The 15,760-nt window shown below is 38.5% G+C and overlaps 1 protein-coding gene across 1 annotated transcript in view; it reads left to right on the plus strand.

Annotated features, from left to right (window-relative positions):
• Positions 1-15,760, plus strand: part of LOC125226607 (prostaglandin E2 receptor EP4 subtype) — a 71,655-nt gene that overhangs the window by 35,956 nt on the left and 19,939 nt on the right. The window contains exons 4-5 of the mRNA XM_048130640.1: positions 10,924-11,107; positions 12,286-12,527. Of these exons, the coding sequence (XP_047986597.1) occupies positions 10,924-11,107; positions 12,286-12,527 (426 nt within the window). The remainder of the gene's footprint in view (positions 1-10,923; positions 11,108-12,285; positions 12,528-15,760) is intronic.

Genomic DNA, 15,760 nt, shown 5'->3' on the forward strand with positions numbered 1-15,760 from the left:
TTCGTAGTGGGATCACTCGTTTAGAATCGTGATTGTGCTGTTAAATATGTTATTTGGGGTAATAAATGATCACAATCCTATTTGTTATATCCAGCACGGGAAGCATGGTCGCGCGATAGACGATAAAATATCAGGCCGTCCGGATATCGCACTTACAAATAGTGCGATAGGGACGGCCTGCTATTTTATCGTCTATCGCGCGACCATGCTCCCCGTGCTGTACGAGGTAATCATAGTTTGACATTTTAAGATTTATTTGAAATGGTGGATTTAATAAATAACCTTCCGTATCTTCCCCATTTTTTCGATAAAAACTTTTTAACAAAAAATAAAACCGCCTTCAAAAATAAGCGCGTTACAAAACACGGAGAAACTAAAAAGCCAAAAATAATAAACCTTTCAATTCAGATTTCTTATCGTATTGCAATAAGCTAAACATCCAAAGTATAAACAAATCAATTATTTTTGTAGTTGGTACCAGACCTGTTCGTCGCCTTGCTATTGCCTGTTTGCCCCACCCAACCATACACAGGCTGGTACCGACTCCAAAAATAATTGATTTGTTTATAATTTGGATGTTTAGCTTATTGCAATACGATAAGAAATCTGAATTGAAAGGTTTATTATTTTTGGCTTTTTAGTTTCTCCGTGTTTTGTAACGCGCTTATTTTTGAAGGCGGTTTTATTTTTTGTTAAAAAGTTTATTTATTTGTTGATTTTTAGTGGTTCCTAGTGATATTATATGTATCAGTCCGAATACATGTACAGTAGTGAAAGAATTATCCTTTAACTCCTAACCATTGAGGAGTTGACCTTCCATCATCAGCTCAGTTGATTTTTAGTGGTTCCTAGTGATATTATATGTATCAGTTCGAATACATGTACAGTAGTGAAAGAATTATCCTTAAACTCCTAACCATTGAGGAGTTGACCTTCCATCATCAGCTCAGCCACATAAAATTATTACCATCAGACGTAAATACTGGTGTACCTTTGAAAAATAGACTAAAAACATTACATAAGCCTATAACATTTGAAGAGTTCCCTCGATTTCTCCAGGATCCCATCATCAGACCCTGACTTGGTGCCAATGGGACCATCTCGGGGTTATACCGGTTCGATCAAAAAAAAAATTTTGAAAATCGGTCCACGATTCTCGGAGATATCGAGTAACATACATACAAAAAAAAAATAAAAAAAAAAAAAAAAAAAAAAACATTCAGTCGAATTGAGAACCTCCTCCTTTTTTGAAGTCGGTTAAAAAGAGGTTTACATTATGTATTTTTCCTGGGATTCCTGCATTTATTGTAACTCTTAAATAATATTATCCTAAACTAGAACTTCTTGTTGACATATAAGAAAAAAATTATACATATAGGACATACCTTTCTGTCGACAGACATTTTTTTAAAGCACCTAAAATTCGAATAAAATACACTGTGTTGATACGGGCCCGCTCAGTCTGCGCCGAGCGCTCGTAGGTCGTAGACAACGGACTTGCGTTCGATCGTCCGGCGCTCCTTGCTTTCGTAAGTAGCTAGTTCCGAGAAATGCTGTATACTGCGACTTAACAAATCTTGATCCCGTGGGTGGCAAACAGGCATACGGTCTTATATATATAGCTGCAACCCCACTGATTTCTAACCTCTCCCTATATCTGGAGAACGGCTAAACCGATTTCGACGGTCGAAGTGTCTTTGTATAGAGGGAGCGGGGAGACGTGTGGGAAAAATATGGAATCTGGTCTGCGACTCTTGGGTCAAAAAATGTTGGACGGCCTGGCTAAACGGGGGGAGATATTGGGGGGGTGCTCGACCAAATGTCATAGAGGACCCTGGGCAGTTTTTGAGGCCGCCATTTTTTTTTCAAAATGGCCGACTTGTTTTTTGTCGATTTTTCAAGTTTATCCTAGAGTGCTCAAATTTTGGTCATAGAATCTCTCTAGGGTCTAGATTAGAATGATATAAAAAAAATTTGAAAAATGCTACAAATGGGAAAAAAAATTCCACTTTTTTTGTATGGCAACTTTTAAACCGTAAGAGATAGCCGGGGGGTGCTCGATCAAATGTCATACAGGAACCCGAGTATAAAAAGTTGCATCAAAAAAATTCAAAATGGCCGACTTTTTTTTTCAAGTTGGTCCGAGCGCGCTGAAATTTTGCATGCGGAGAGGTATGGGCCCCTAGAATACAAATGTCAAAAAATTTTTTCGAAAATCCAAGATGGCCGCCGTTATGGCAAAATAATTTTTTCAAGTATTTTCGCGAGCCCGAAGGGCGAGCTTCAGGGTGGGAGGCCGAAGGCCGACCCCGCGGAGGGCCGCAGGAACGGAGCTCACCTTTAGGCTCCCACCCGGGCCAAATCAAAGTAATTTCACTGCGGGCATAAAGTGCTCCCATACAATTTCCCTACAAAAGTGTCTTAAACAAGCGTAACCGGCGGGCCGAAGGCCCAACGGTGGAGCTTCGGAGCCGAGCGAAGGCCGAAGGCCGAGCTCCGCGTAGGGCCTAAGGCCCGGAGCGTCCCTGATGGACTCGCCGGCGGTCCGGGAAGTTGGAAAAATACTTTCCAACTAAAATATTGATCCTAGCGAAAAATATTAAAGAACCTTTCTTGTAGGAAATATTATGAATATTAATTCTGTGAAACATTCGTTTTGGCTGTGAGCCACCGATTTCGAGTTATTAACAAAAAACGGCCCATGAAATCTATTCAAAAATACTTTCCAACTAAAATATTGATTCTAGCGAAAAATGTTATAGGACCTTTCTTGTAGGAAATATTATTTAGATTAATTCTGTGTAACATTATTTTTGGCTGTGAGCCACCGATTTCGAGTTATTAACAAAAAACTGCCCATGAAATCTATTTAAAAATACTTTCCAACTAAAATATTGATCCTAGCGAAAAATATTATAGAACCTTTCTTGTAGAAAATATTATGTAGATTAATTCTGTCTAACATTATTTTTGGCTGTGAGCCACCGTTTTTGAGTTATCAACAAAAAACGGCTCAAATATCTATTTAAAAATACTTTCCAACTAAAAAATTGATCCTAGCGAAAAAAGTTATATAACCTTTCTTATAGGAAATTGTATGTAGATATTTTCTGTTTAACATATTTTTTTGCTGTGGGCCACCGTTTACGAGGTATTGACGAAAAACGGAGCATGTAATCGATTAAAAAAAACTTTCTTACTAAATTATCCATGTATATATTGATCCTATCGAAAAAACGTACATAACCTTTCTTGTAGGAAATTTTATGTAGATATTTTCTGTTTAACATATTTTTTTGCTGTGGGCCACCGTTTGCGAGTTATTTACGAAAAGCTAAAAAAATGACTTTCAAGATCGAATGGCAGGGTACGGACCCCACCTCATGTCATGGCATTATTTTTCCATGGCTATTTAGACCCTCATCTTTCACTGGTAAAAATGACAGACTGCCTCAAGAACCTTTTTTGGAATTATTTTTTTTACCACTTTGTACCGTTCTGGCACGGTGAAGGACCCGGCCAAATGATCTGGCATAAATACTATGCGACTTCTGAGGAACTCTATTTTCACTTTTTAATAATTCCAGGTTGCCTCAAACACCTTTTTTGGGCCTCAAAAAATTAAATCTTTAAAAATTCATAGCTCGATAAAGCCCCGCTCCCCAGCTGCCAGACTTGCAGACCTGATGTTGGCTATGATCAGAGAAGCATCTGAGCACCTTTCCAGGTTGCCTCAAGGACCTACTCCAAAATCCTGCCAGCTCTCCGTCTATTAGGTATATACACAATTAATTATATTATAAAAGTTTTTTAATTTATTTCTTCCAAGACTACACACGTTTTAATAGAAAAAACTGTGATAAGTTTAATAATTAAACTAAAAGGTCAAGTATTTATTTATGCACGAAATCATGTATGCAAATATGTAATATATAAGGTGGTGTTTTTACGCAAGTATCAATAATGGTTAGTCCGCAACGCTACTGACGGCGTGGCGGTACCGACCATGAATGCTATCCCTTTCGCTCTAGCCGCACGTAAGGTTGGTTCGAAGAGGATCGCACGCTATGTCTGTAGTCTGTACCGCAGGCTACAATCGTTATGCTTCTGGTTATAGTGTGCGTCTGCACACAGGCGCACGCCAGCGCCGCCGGAGTCGAAATGCGAGCAAGCAGATTTTTTGAAAGCGCTCTTAAATAACGAAGCGAGTCTTCTGCTTTTCGATAATTGCGATTCACATGGAAGGTATTACACAATATTCTCAAGGGACAATTTAATTTTTAGCTGCGGCCGTGAAATTGTTCAATTTATAGATAAAGTTTTGCGTAAGTTATGCGTAAGGTTTAACTTAATCAATTTATTTATGAATCCCTTACCTCAGCGCTAACCCATCCGAGTAAGTGGTTTCCGACAATCTCTCACAAAATTACCATTTACTCACCTTCTCTTTCTTGCCTATCTAATTATTAAAACTAAGCCCAAGAAAGGTTTACTAAGGTACCCTTTCAGGCCTTTTAGAAACGTGAGGTGGATAGTTACACATTATACAAAGCCCTGTTGAAAAAAAAATAGGGTATTTTTACCAGTTATAAGTAGATAAGGTATAAGTACTGCTATGGGTTACTCGTTAGTTATCGTACACATATATGTACATATGTATAAGGTATCCCTAGTATTTTAAGGACCTTCCACATGAAATGTCACAAATTAAGACGAAAACAAGTTGAACGTACTCTAAATCGCCAAGAAGGCCGTCACTTGTTTCATACGTCCCTATTCGAATTTTAGATATTTCAAATATTAGTTTTAGATACGATATGGTTTGGATATATAGTGATAATTATTTAAATGGAACTTTTGACACTGACAGATCCGTGTCATAATATTAGTGATCTTACTCACATCTTAAAAGTATGGTTCGAATACGGCAGATAGGATAGCCAATCGATGTTGTTGATCCCGGTCGCGCAAAGAGCGCGTGCGCAGAATATGCATGCGCCGAGTATAAATACAATTTGTATTGTATGTTGTGCGTACGAATCGTGTTTGCCAGCATCCGCCCCGTACATAATTAGACATGATTAATGTTATTACATTATCATAAGATTGTGGTGGAGTGTAAAGCTAAACGGGCAATTTGCAAGCAAATTAAGGTCTTAACTGTCTTAATTGAATAAAATAGACTGATTGGTAATCGGCCACAATGGTTTTCTTTCATGACAGCCTTGTTGAGTTAATGGATTTTGTAAAAAAAGCCAGATTTAATTATTAATTAAGGGTAATATAAACCTTAATTGACCGTCTGCTTCAATATATTCGTACGTTCCTCTACTTGAACAATATCATACGCTGCCATGAAATTAAATAGTTATTACACTTATTACCGATGACAAATTATTCATTTAAAAGAAATAACTCTTTATTTACATGAACATATTTACATAATTATATAAGAAACTAAGACTAAACTTAAAAGCTAGCTAATGTCTAAAATAGGCCCTTGAGGCATTGTACCAAGGCTACTGGCGACATTTCCTCGCTGTATCGCAATGCTGATACGTTGTGCGAGGAAGTCGCCAGCTCTTCGGTCACCAGTTACCTCAACCAGACGCTTCGCGATTTCTGTGAACAACTTGTTCGCGCTGGGACCCCATGGACCTAGAGTTCCTACGCCAAAGGGTACAAAAAGGTATTCTTTGCCAAGACTTTTGTATTTATTACGTTTCAATTCAACGTTTCGGTACTTTCTGCCGCTGCGCCCGTTGGAGGTCTTGGTCCGTTGGAGGTGAGACGGTGCCAATGTGTCTACGCAGGTAGCATCCCACACTAACATTCATCCCATACTCCAAAGGATTGGTCCTTTGGAGTATGGGACGAATGTTACACTCCATCAGGCCTCTTGCCATCATCACTGATTATGCCAGTCGGCTCAAGGAGAGCAGGCACATTGATGGTTGCAAGGGACCGACGGATAAAAAAAAAACTTACCTAATATCAGTCTATTTTTATAGGAAAGTTGCAACTTCTTTCGAGCCCTGAACACCTTCGCTTGCGGCAATTAACTCGTGATAATCATATAGTTAATATAATACCTATGAGATCTTTCGACTCGGTATCACAGCGAATGTGTGTGCTTGAAGGAGCCGTTCATTTTAACTTTATCCAACCAACGTTAGGTATGTATTAATTATGTATGAAAGATTTCTTAAATTTTGCTGTGGATTTTGGATTAAGTAGGTATAAAAGAATACAGAATTACGAACCTAATCTATATTTTTACATACCGTTACCTTTCGTCATCTAAACGGTCGCTCTATTGATCTCTTTTTTACGACAACAAATTAGTGATTCGGTGTCCAGTGGTCAACCTGGTTGTCCTGGTTGCATGCGTAAGTGTTGCGCACGCACATCTCGTTTGAATCGCAGATGCGCATCCCGTTGTGCAAGTAGCAAATAGGTCAAACTAGCTGAACTAAAATATTGTTGTTGCAAAGGCATTCATTCATAAGGCACATACAGGCAAGAAGAGAGTTGGCGCCGAATGTCAATTGGAATCAATAATCAATTTAAAATAATTCAGAGTAAGTAATACGAGTATATGGCCTAACAATTGTTTCATCTTATCTATCTGTAGATTCTGTAGCGATCCAAATATGTAGATTATCTGTAGATGTCATGTAACAACTGATATAAAATGTGAAACTTTTAAATCTGATTTGTAAATAATAATTGTAATTGACGTGTAAATGTTAATATTTTTACTAATAAATATCAATATCAATTCTTGTCCCGCTCAAGGCAGTAAACTTTCCACTTTTAATTTGTTTCTAAACTTAATAGCATCGTTCGTAATATCCAGCTGTGTTGCTGCAAGGAATTTCAATTAAAGAATTGTTCAGATCAAATTTTAAAGGGCGCGTAATGTCTTTTTCACCACACCAACTGATAAAGGCTTTCTTTGCTATTTGAAAACAGATAGCAAAATTGCATTTTATCCACAAGAGTGCAAAGTAATTTCATACAAATTTTAACTTGATGTCTAAAGCTGGGTGTTGGAATTCACGTATAAATGATGATTTTGAATCCTGAACGTTGAATAAATTGAAATATTTTATTTATTTTGATGTTTTACAGTTCATATTTTCATAGTGTTGGTGTGGTGAAAAATTTTGTGTTTCACTCGGTGGCTTTGTTTAACCTTCGTGCCTTGAAACCCTAACGCTCAAGATTCCACTTTTTGAACCACTCGCTACGCTCGCGGTTCAATATTGGAATCTTTCGCTTGCTCGGGTATCAATATTGGCACGTGCGGTTAAACAACAACTTTGCCCCCTTGTAAAACAAATAACTATTACTTCATTACCTACTCAAAACTAACTAAAATAATAATACTTTACTTCTAATAAAATAACAGGATGTTTTTCAATCGAATCTGTGTCACTTTATATGTAAAAAAAAAAAAATTTTAAACTGTTTATTTCAGTCATTTTTTATAGAATTTTACAAACAAAACTCTTAATGTATTATTATTTAGATTCTAATCGAGTTAGGTCTAATTGAGATCATGCATTACATTTATGTGTATTGAGAATATCTGGGAGACCATAATAACCCAAAAATACGCGTTTTCCCAGAAATGACGCCCTGTTACATTTTTCGCTCCCTAAAAGCCATATATTGAAGATAATTGGACAAGTAAAAAAATGTACTTTACTATATGTTTGGCAGGTCCCAAAATTTGCCTAATATTCATACAAACGTGATAATTGTTTTCCTACCTAGATATTAATTCTACTATGTAGTTATTAGATTTTAGAGTAATTGTAAAAGTTAGATGCATTTAGAAGCTAATCAATTATGTTTATGTCAATAAAAACTAGAACTAAATACGTTTGTATGAAGAAGTGACCTCTAAAGTATCATAATATGTGATGTAACATTACTTATATGTTAGTATTGTTGTGGTCATACGTTCCGCCCACGTTCAACTTGTCCAATATCACCGTCGCGACCCGTTTTTATAGCACAGCCAAACTTCTTACAGTCGTACCTACTTCTGTGTAATATTGGGCGTGTTTCTAATGGCGTCTGGACACTTATGTCACTTTGTGTATTAACTTCATATCGTAAATATTGCTATACTTAATAGTAAAACCTAGACGAAGTCGGGTGTTACCTAATGAAATTACTTGTATATTATACAGGGTGCCCGGTAATTAATGGACAACCTTTTAACCACCAAGAGGGCACCTTATACTGGTCCAGAAAATCGACTTTAAGGTTTGGTAAAAGTCGCCTGGTTTTCGAGATTTTCACACTTTTTAAAATTTTAATGGATATTAACGGACAACCTTTTAACCACCAAGAGGGAACCTTATACTGGTCCAGAAAATCGACTTTAAGGTTTGGTAAAAGTCGCCTGGTTTTCGAGATTTTCACATTTTTTTAAATTTTAATACTACCTAAAATTTTAAAAAGTGTGAAAATCTCGAAAACCAGGCGACTTTTAGGCGAGACACGGCGGATTCCGCGCGGTCCCAATCCGCGCGGATCCCATCCGCGAAAACGAAACTGTTCAGACATGCGCGGTTAGAATATCCTGTAAAGTATCTTTGTGCATTTGAGTATGGTTGGTTATTCCAAAGTGCTATCTTAGGAATGTTCTGCAGGTGTGTGATACGAACGGGCGTTGGTAATGACTGTCCCTTCTCTATTACTTTAAGCAGATCAATTTTAGTAGCTAAACGCTTGTTTTCTGGAACTTTTTTTAGTTCTTTGTACAGTGATAAACAAAATAGCTTGTCATCATCTTGGTTAGCAATATTTTGTTGTAATTCTCTATGTATTTTATCGCGTGACTGAATACTTTCTTCTAATATGTTGACCAATCGATCTTCTGATGCACTTATAGTTTTCTTTCTTTTTTTTGGGAGCGAGCGTATTTCATCTGCATTCACAAAACCATTTTCATCTTTGTCAGTGTCTTCATTTTCCTCATGTTTTGCTTCTTCTATATTAGTGGTTGTTTCTCTATTTTCTACCGACTTCTGAAGAAAGGAAAGTCGTTCAAAATATATATATTTTGAACCTTTACATGCACCTGATCCAGAAGGCGCTGATTTGCCTTTTTTAAATTCCTTAATATAGGCATCGCGTAAATTCTTCCATTTTTTTTGTAATGTGACTCCTGAAAGAGAAGATCATGAAGCAAATATTACAATAAAAAAAATAAGGATTGTATTTTACTGTTTCAGATATCTGGGAACTGGTTGTTCCTTTGGAGAACTTCATTACAACTTTCGTCTTGGAAAATCTACAACTACAGGAATAGTCCGTCAAGTTTGCACCGCTTTATGGAAAACACTCACAAAAATAGTCATGCCTGAACCGAGCGAAGATATGTGGAAGAAAATAGCTATAGACTTTGAAAAATACGCCAATTTTCCGAATTGCATAGGCGCCATAGACGGCAAGCATATAAGGATTATAATGCCTAATGATTCTGGATCTTTATATTATAATTATAAAAACTTTTTTTCTATTGTACTTTTGGCACTTTGTGACTCTAATTATTGTTTCACTTTTATTGACGTTGGCTCTTATGGGAAAAATAGTGATTCGGCAATATTCAAAAATTCAATATTTTATAAAAAATTAACAGAAAAATCATTACACATACCAAAACCTAAACCAATATCTAACACAGACCTTACATCATTACCATACGTCATAGTAGGAGATGAAGCTTTTGGTTTATCGGAAAATTTAATGCGACCCTATGCAGGTAAAGGGTTATCATACGAAAAAAGGATTTTTAACTATAGGTTATCCAGGGCTCGACGTACTATTGAGTGTACTTTTGGGATTTTAGCGAACAAGTGGCGTATTTTTCACAGACCTATAAACGTTGACATAGACTTTGCCGAAGACATAATAAAGGCATGTTGCGTGCTACACAATTTTGTTAGAACAAGAGATGGTGTGCGGTATAAAGACACTTTATACTCTGCACCCATGAAAAATCTTAATAGATCGTATGCAGGAAGAAGTACACCGTCATCTTTGAACATAAGAGATAGATATGCTCATTACTTTGCAAATGAGGGTCGCGTAGAATGGCAAGATACAAAAATATAGAATTTACATGTACCTAACTACTGTAGAAAATTTTAAATAAAGTACCAACTAACCAAAAATTTTTTTTTTCTCTAACGAATCCTCTTTGTCACCAAAAATCTCTACCAGTTCCTGCCAACCTCTGTTTTTGGCTATTTTATTAGAATAATCTGCACACTGGATATCCCATAGTGCTGGTCTTTTTTCAATTTCATCTATAAATAATTCGGTGTCAAAGCGCTCCATCGTCATGTAACGTGCGGCACGCGCGGATTCCGCGAAGCAACTGAACACGCGTAGGCAACGTCATAGAATTTGGACCGCGCGGCGAACGCGCGTTTTCATTTTCTTGCGGTCGAGTTGCGGCTACCGCGCGGATGGATAGTCCGCGCGGTGTAGTGTGAACGTTCTAGTACCATGCTATTGAAATAAGATCCGCGCGGTTGAACCGCGCGGTTTCCATCCGCGCGGTTTCCGCCGTGTCTGAACTAGCCCTAATGTCGACTTTCTGGACCAGTATAAGGTGCCCTCTTGGTGGTTAAAAGGTTGTCCATTAATTACCGGGCACCCGGTATATCTAGTTGATTTAAAATAATTGGCAAGGCTCGGTCATAAAACTTTATCTTTACCTACCTACAGCAAAGTTAAGATCGCTTCATTTTGTGATTAAGTATTATTGCACCAAAGATACCCATGGCACGGGCCAAAGTGTTAGTATTCGAAAGGGCGAAATTATATTAAGGTAAAATTATTTAAGTACCTATAATAATACATTTCTAGTTCTATCCTACGTTATTCTTGTTGCAGCAAGTGACATACTACGTAATCCGCACGGCTTTGCTCGCCGGATGGTTCTGGGCGGCAGTGCTGACGTGCGCGCCAGTGCTGGGACTCGGGCTCTACTACAATGAGAGCACCGGTGGCTGTATGCGCTACCGCCAAGCTGTCGAGACTATCGACATCGTCTATGCTTGGACCTACGTCGCATTCGGTGAGTATAAGTGACACCAATTTAACCGCGCGAATCTGATCGGAGAAGTTTTAGGCGCCGGTGCTGGGGCTCGAGCTGTAGGTACTAGGGATGTACCGACTATTGATTTGGCCGACTAGGCCAACTACCGACTAGTCGGCGCTTGGGTGGCCGATTAGTCGGCTAGTCGGCCAGAACATAATTTTCGACTAAATTCATTTTGGTCCTTCGTTCGCGCTTTAAATTTTTTTCACAAGTTCAATTTTTCAAAGGTCTATGAGAATATTTATACCTACATTTTCCATTTTTAACAACCGGTTTGGCTTAGTGGGTAGGTTAGTGATCCTGCCTATGACACCCGGTAGCCCTGGGTAGGACATTTATTTTTGTGATGATGACGGATATTTGTTCTTTTAACTAACCAAGGTATAACGAATCGGTATTTAATACAATTATATCAGCTGTTAATTTATTTTTGTACTATTTTTCTGTGACTTATAAAGTGCCGACTAATCGGCCTGTTTTGCCGACTAGTCGCCGACTATTCGCCGACTACAAATGTGGCCGGATAGTCGGCTTTCCCGACTAGTCGGTACATCCCTAGTAGGTAAGTACTACAACGAAAGCACTGCTGGTGGCTGCTTGCGCCAAGTTGTGGTGACTATAAACGTCGTCTATGCTTGGACCTGTTGAACCTACGTCGCTTTTGGTGAGTGCAAGTATTAGAACTCAGCCTCTACAATTAGAGAACCAGCTGCTACTAAAAACCACCGAATTCGTCACTGAAACTCTATTACGTAAGTAAGCCGGGTCACGTTACACCTATCATCGATTAGTATGTATCCTTATACATACCTACTAATAGGTGTAGGAAAAAGAAACTTGTGCCATTTAAAATTTCTCATATTACGCAATCCTTATCCCGAATACATTAAAGCCTCTGACGTTGAACACTGTATGCCATTAAATTTTTTCTATGATATAAAAGCTTACGTTCTTCTAGCACGCAGAAAGCTAAAAATACCGTACTTCGTTTTCCAATTAGAGGGATATGATGACAATGAAATAACTGTAAAGCAAATGCTTTGCATGTAACTGTTATTCGTTATTCGTAGAGAGTTCAGCGAGTCCCTTATTCGAAATTAGTTAGGTACTTACACGAGTCCTTCAAGGTACTTAAATGATCACTTGTTTTCTAGGTACTCTACTCTGCATAATCCTCGTGTACTGCAACCTGGCTGTTATCCGCGCGCTGTACGAGATAAGCGCGCCTCGCGGGGCTCCCGTGATGCGTCGCGTCTCTAAGAGCAGCTGTCGGCAAAGAGCCGCCGTACCCGCCTCTGAAAGCCACCACAATCCCGCTACGGCCGAGGAGGTCGCCTTCAGCAGGCTCATGGCGACCCTGTCTGTTCTGTTCATGATCTGCTGGCTGCCACAAATGGTATGTAAACTTCCTACTAGGCAGCTACACTTCTATGAATGATCCTCGAATACTACAACATATTTGTGATCCATGCACTGTAAGAGATGCGTCGCGTCTCCGAGAGCAGCTGTCGGCAAAGAGCCGCCGTGCCCGCCTCTGAAAGCCACCATAACCCCGCCACAGCTGAGGAGGTCGCCTTAACAGGCTTATGGCAACGCTATCTGTGCTGTTCATGATCTACTGGCTGCCACAAATGGTATGTGAACCTATACTCCTATAGCTTCTCCTCGAATAGGTACTGCTACCTCGTAGTAATCCACGCGCTATAAAGACGTCGCATCTCTAAAAGCAGCTGTCGGTAGAGAGCAGCCACCGTGCCCGTCTCTGAAAGCCATCACAACCCTACCATAGCCGAGAAAGTGAAGCAGATTTATGACGTTTTTCGGAAAGAACTTCATCATTTCAATTATTTCATAGACTTACCCCCTTATTCATAAACGTACTGTAAAGTTATCAAGCCGATAAAGTTCGTTTTCCCCTCACTAGCTCGGAAACACGTGTTTTGTCCTTTAATACCAGCGGGTAAAAACGCATTTTATCCACTAGTGGGTCTTTACCCCACGATAATTTCACCTTGAATAAAGTCAAATTAACTGCTTTAAAATTGATAAAAGTAGGTGAATTTAGTAATTAAGATGATTTACCACCTGTGGAACAACTGGAAGCAGTGATAAACGCATTGTTTGCGTTGTAGTTTCCTCGCTATAGTGAGGGGAAAAGTTTTGTATTACACTCGGGTGCAAATGTATTTTACTTCTCGTGTGTTAAAAAACTCGCAAGTTCAGGATTCTATTCTCGAACCACTCGTTTTTTTCGTGGTTTAACTATAGAATCCTTTCACTTGCTCGTTTTTCAATTCCACACTCGGCGTTAAAATACAACTTTGCCCCCTTGTATAACAAATAACTATTGTCCTTTTCTATCACACTAATACGTCGGAAAGGACAAACGAACTTTATCGGCTTGATAACTTTAGAGTACGTTTATGAATAAGAGGGTAAGACTATTATTTAAATACCTTTCATTCTTTTTTCTACTCCCGTGTTGTTATTCTCATTTATAGTGTCGTGCATAGATCGTTAAAACCCTACATAAAAGATGCCCGCCCCCAACCGGCGCCCCGCGCAATCGCGCACCCACGCATACGATATAGCTCTTAAAGCATTGTTAGGAAGCCTTTAAGGGATATAGCGGGGGTGCGCGGGGCGCCGGGGGCTGGCGGCGGCGCGGGGGAGTGCGAGCGACAGGGTGAGGCAGGAACAGAGGGGAGGCCGACAAGTCAAAATACAGGAAACAGTGAGAATTTCACGAAAGTTATTCTAGAAAACTATTAAAAAGTAAGTGCAATGGTCGTAGAAAAAGTATTGTATGCAACGGTGTTTAATGAGTCAAAAAATACTCGTGGCGTCTTTATTAACAATTTTCGGCTTCGCCTCAAATTCTTACTCACGCCACTCGTCTTTTTTGACCTCACTTAAACGCCAGTTGCATAAAATACTAAGTATAGTCGGTAGTTACATTTTGGACTATTACACTGCTACAGATATTATATTCACTACCCGGGCCCAAATCCTTACCTTGTAAATGTTATGAAGTATTTTTACGTTACCGGAACTTCCTAGTTCCGTAATATCCGCGATAAAAATCACTAAAACACTGACATCGACAAAAAATGGCCTTAACTGTACAAAAAGCGCATCGGATACCAAAGGATGCTGTTTTCTTCTAGCTAAGTAAAGTGTAACCGTTAAATAAATAAACAAGTAGGTTAAGGTCAGAGTTCATTCGACTTGACCAGTTTTTCATAGTAAATGTCTAGATTCAGTAAGTATTTGATGGGAGTAGCGAATATGTAAATAAAATATCACTAAAACGAAGGTTACAAAACGTCCAATGTTAATCGTACCGTAAAGGAAATAATAAATCATAATGAATTTTCTCTGAGAGGATGCAAAGCATGCAAATTAACCCATATGCGCGAAAAATGTGATAAGTAATCATCTCAAAATATTCAGTGTATGGCTTTAGATTATATAAATTTAATCATATACTTACTTATGCATTTTATATGCCTTAATAAATGCTTAGATAGTTAGTCCACAGATACTCGTAGGTAGGTAAGGTTCTTAAAGTCAAGTTCACGTCTCAGTCAATTAATTTCGCAAGTAGGCACGTAATTTATATTTTTTAAATATTATATTTATCGTGATATTTATAAGCACAATGGTATAACAAAAACAGCGGGGATCCAGTTAAAGACTAAGGTACATATGTATGTAACTGCGTCTCTACTCAAATATGTAGAGGTGCGCCTTGATTTTTTTACACCTCTTGAAGTTAATTATTAACATTTACGACGGTAGGTATAGCCATAGCAAACATTAGCAGGCTTGTTCTGGTATAATTTCAAGGTGGGAGATCAAATACGCCCCAGGGCAACGTTTCAGCAAGTCTTTCGGAGTTTAGATAGATAGATAAATAACTTTTTTCGTATCCACAACACAACATATAAAGGCTTACAACAAACAGGAAAAAAGAAATGCGAGTACACCGCTTAACTTAACTAACCAAAGAAAAAACCGGCCAAGAGTGTGTCGGGCCACGCTCAGTGTAGGGTTCCGTAGTTTTCCGTATTTTTCTCAAAAACTACTGAACCTATCAAGTTCAAAACAATTTTCCTAGAAAGTCTTTATAAAGTTTTACTTTTGTGATTTTTTCATATTTTTTAAACATATGGTTCAAAAGTTAGAGGGGGGGGACGCACTTTTTTTTCCTTTAGGAGCGATTATTTCCGAAAATATAAATATTATCAAAAAACGATCTTAGTAAACCCTTATTCATTTTTAAATACCTATCCAAAATATATCACACGTTAGGGTTGGAATGAAAAAAAATTCAGCCCCCACTTTACATGTAGGGGGTACCCTAATAAAACATTTTTTTCCATTTTTTATTTTTGCACTTTGTCGGCGTGATTCATATACATATTGGTACCAAATTTCAGCTTTCTAGTGCTAACGGTTACTGAGATTATCCGCGGACGGACGAACGGACGGACGGACGGACAGACAGACATGGCGAAACTATAAGGGTTCCTAGTTGACTACGGAACCCTAAAAAGAAACAAAATTATAAAGAAACATATGTCGTGGTACAAAAGGCGCTGGCTCAGCGTTGTGATGTGGCAAGCC

Source organism: Leguminivora glycinivorella, chromosome 1 (assembly GCF_023078275.1).
Source record: "Leguminivora glycinivorella isolate SPB_JAAS2020 chromosome 1, LegGlyc_1.1, whole genome shotgun sequence".
Classification (NCBI taxonomy): Eukaryota; Metazoa; Arthropoda; class Insecta; order Lepidoptera; family Tortricidae; genus Leguminivora; species Leguminivora glycinivorella.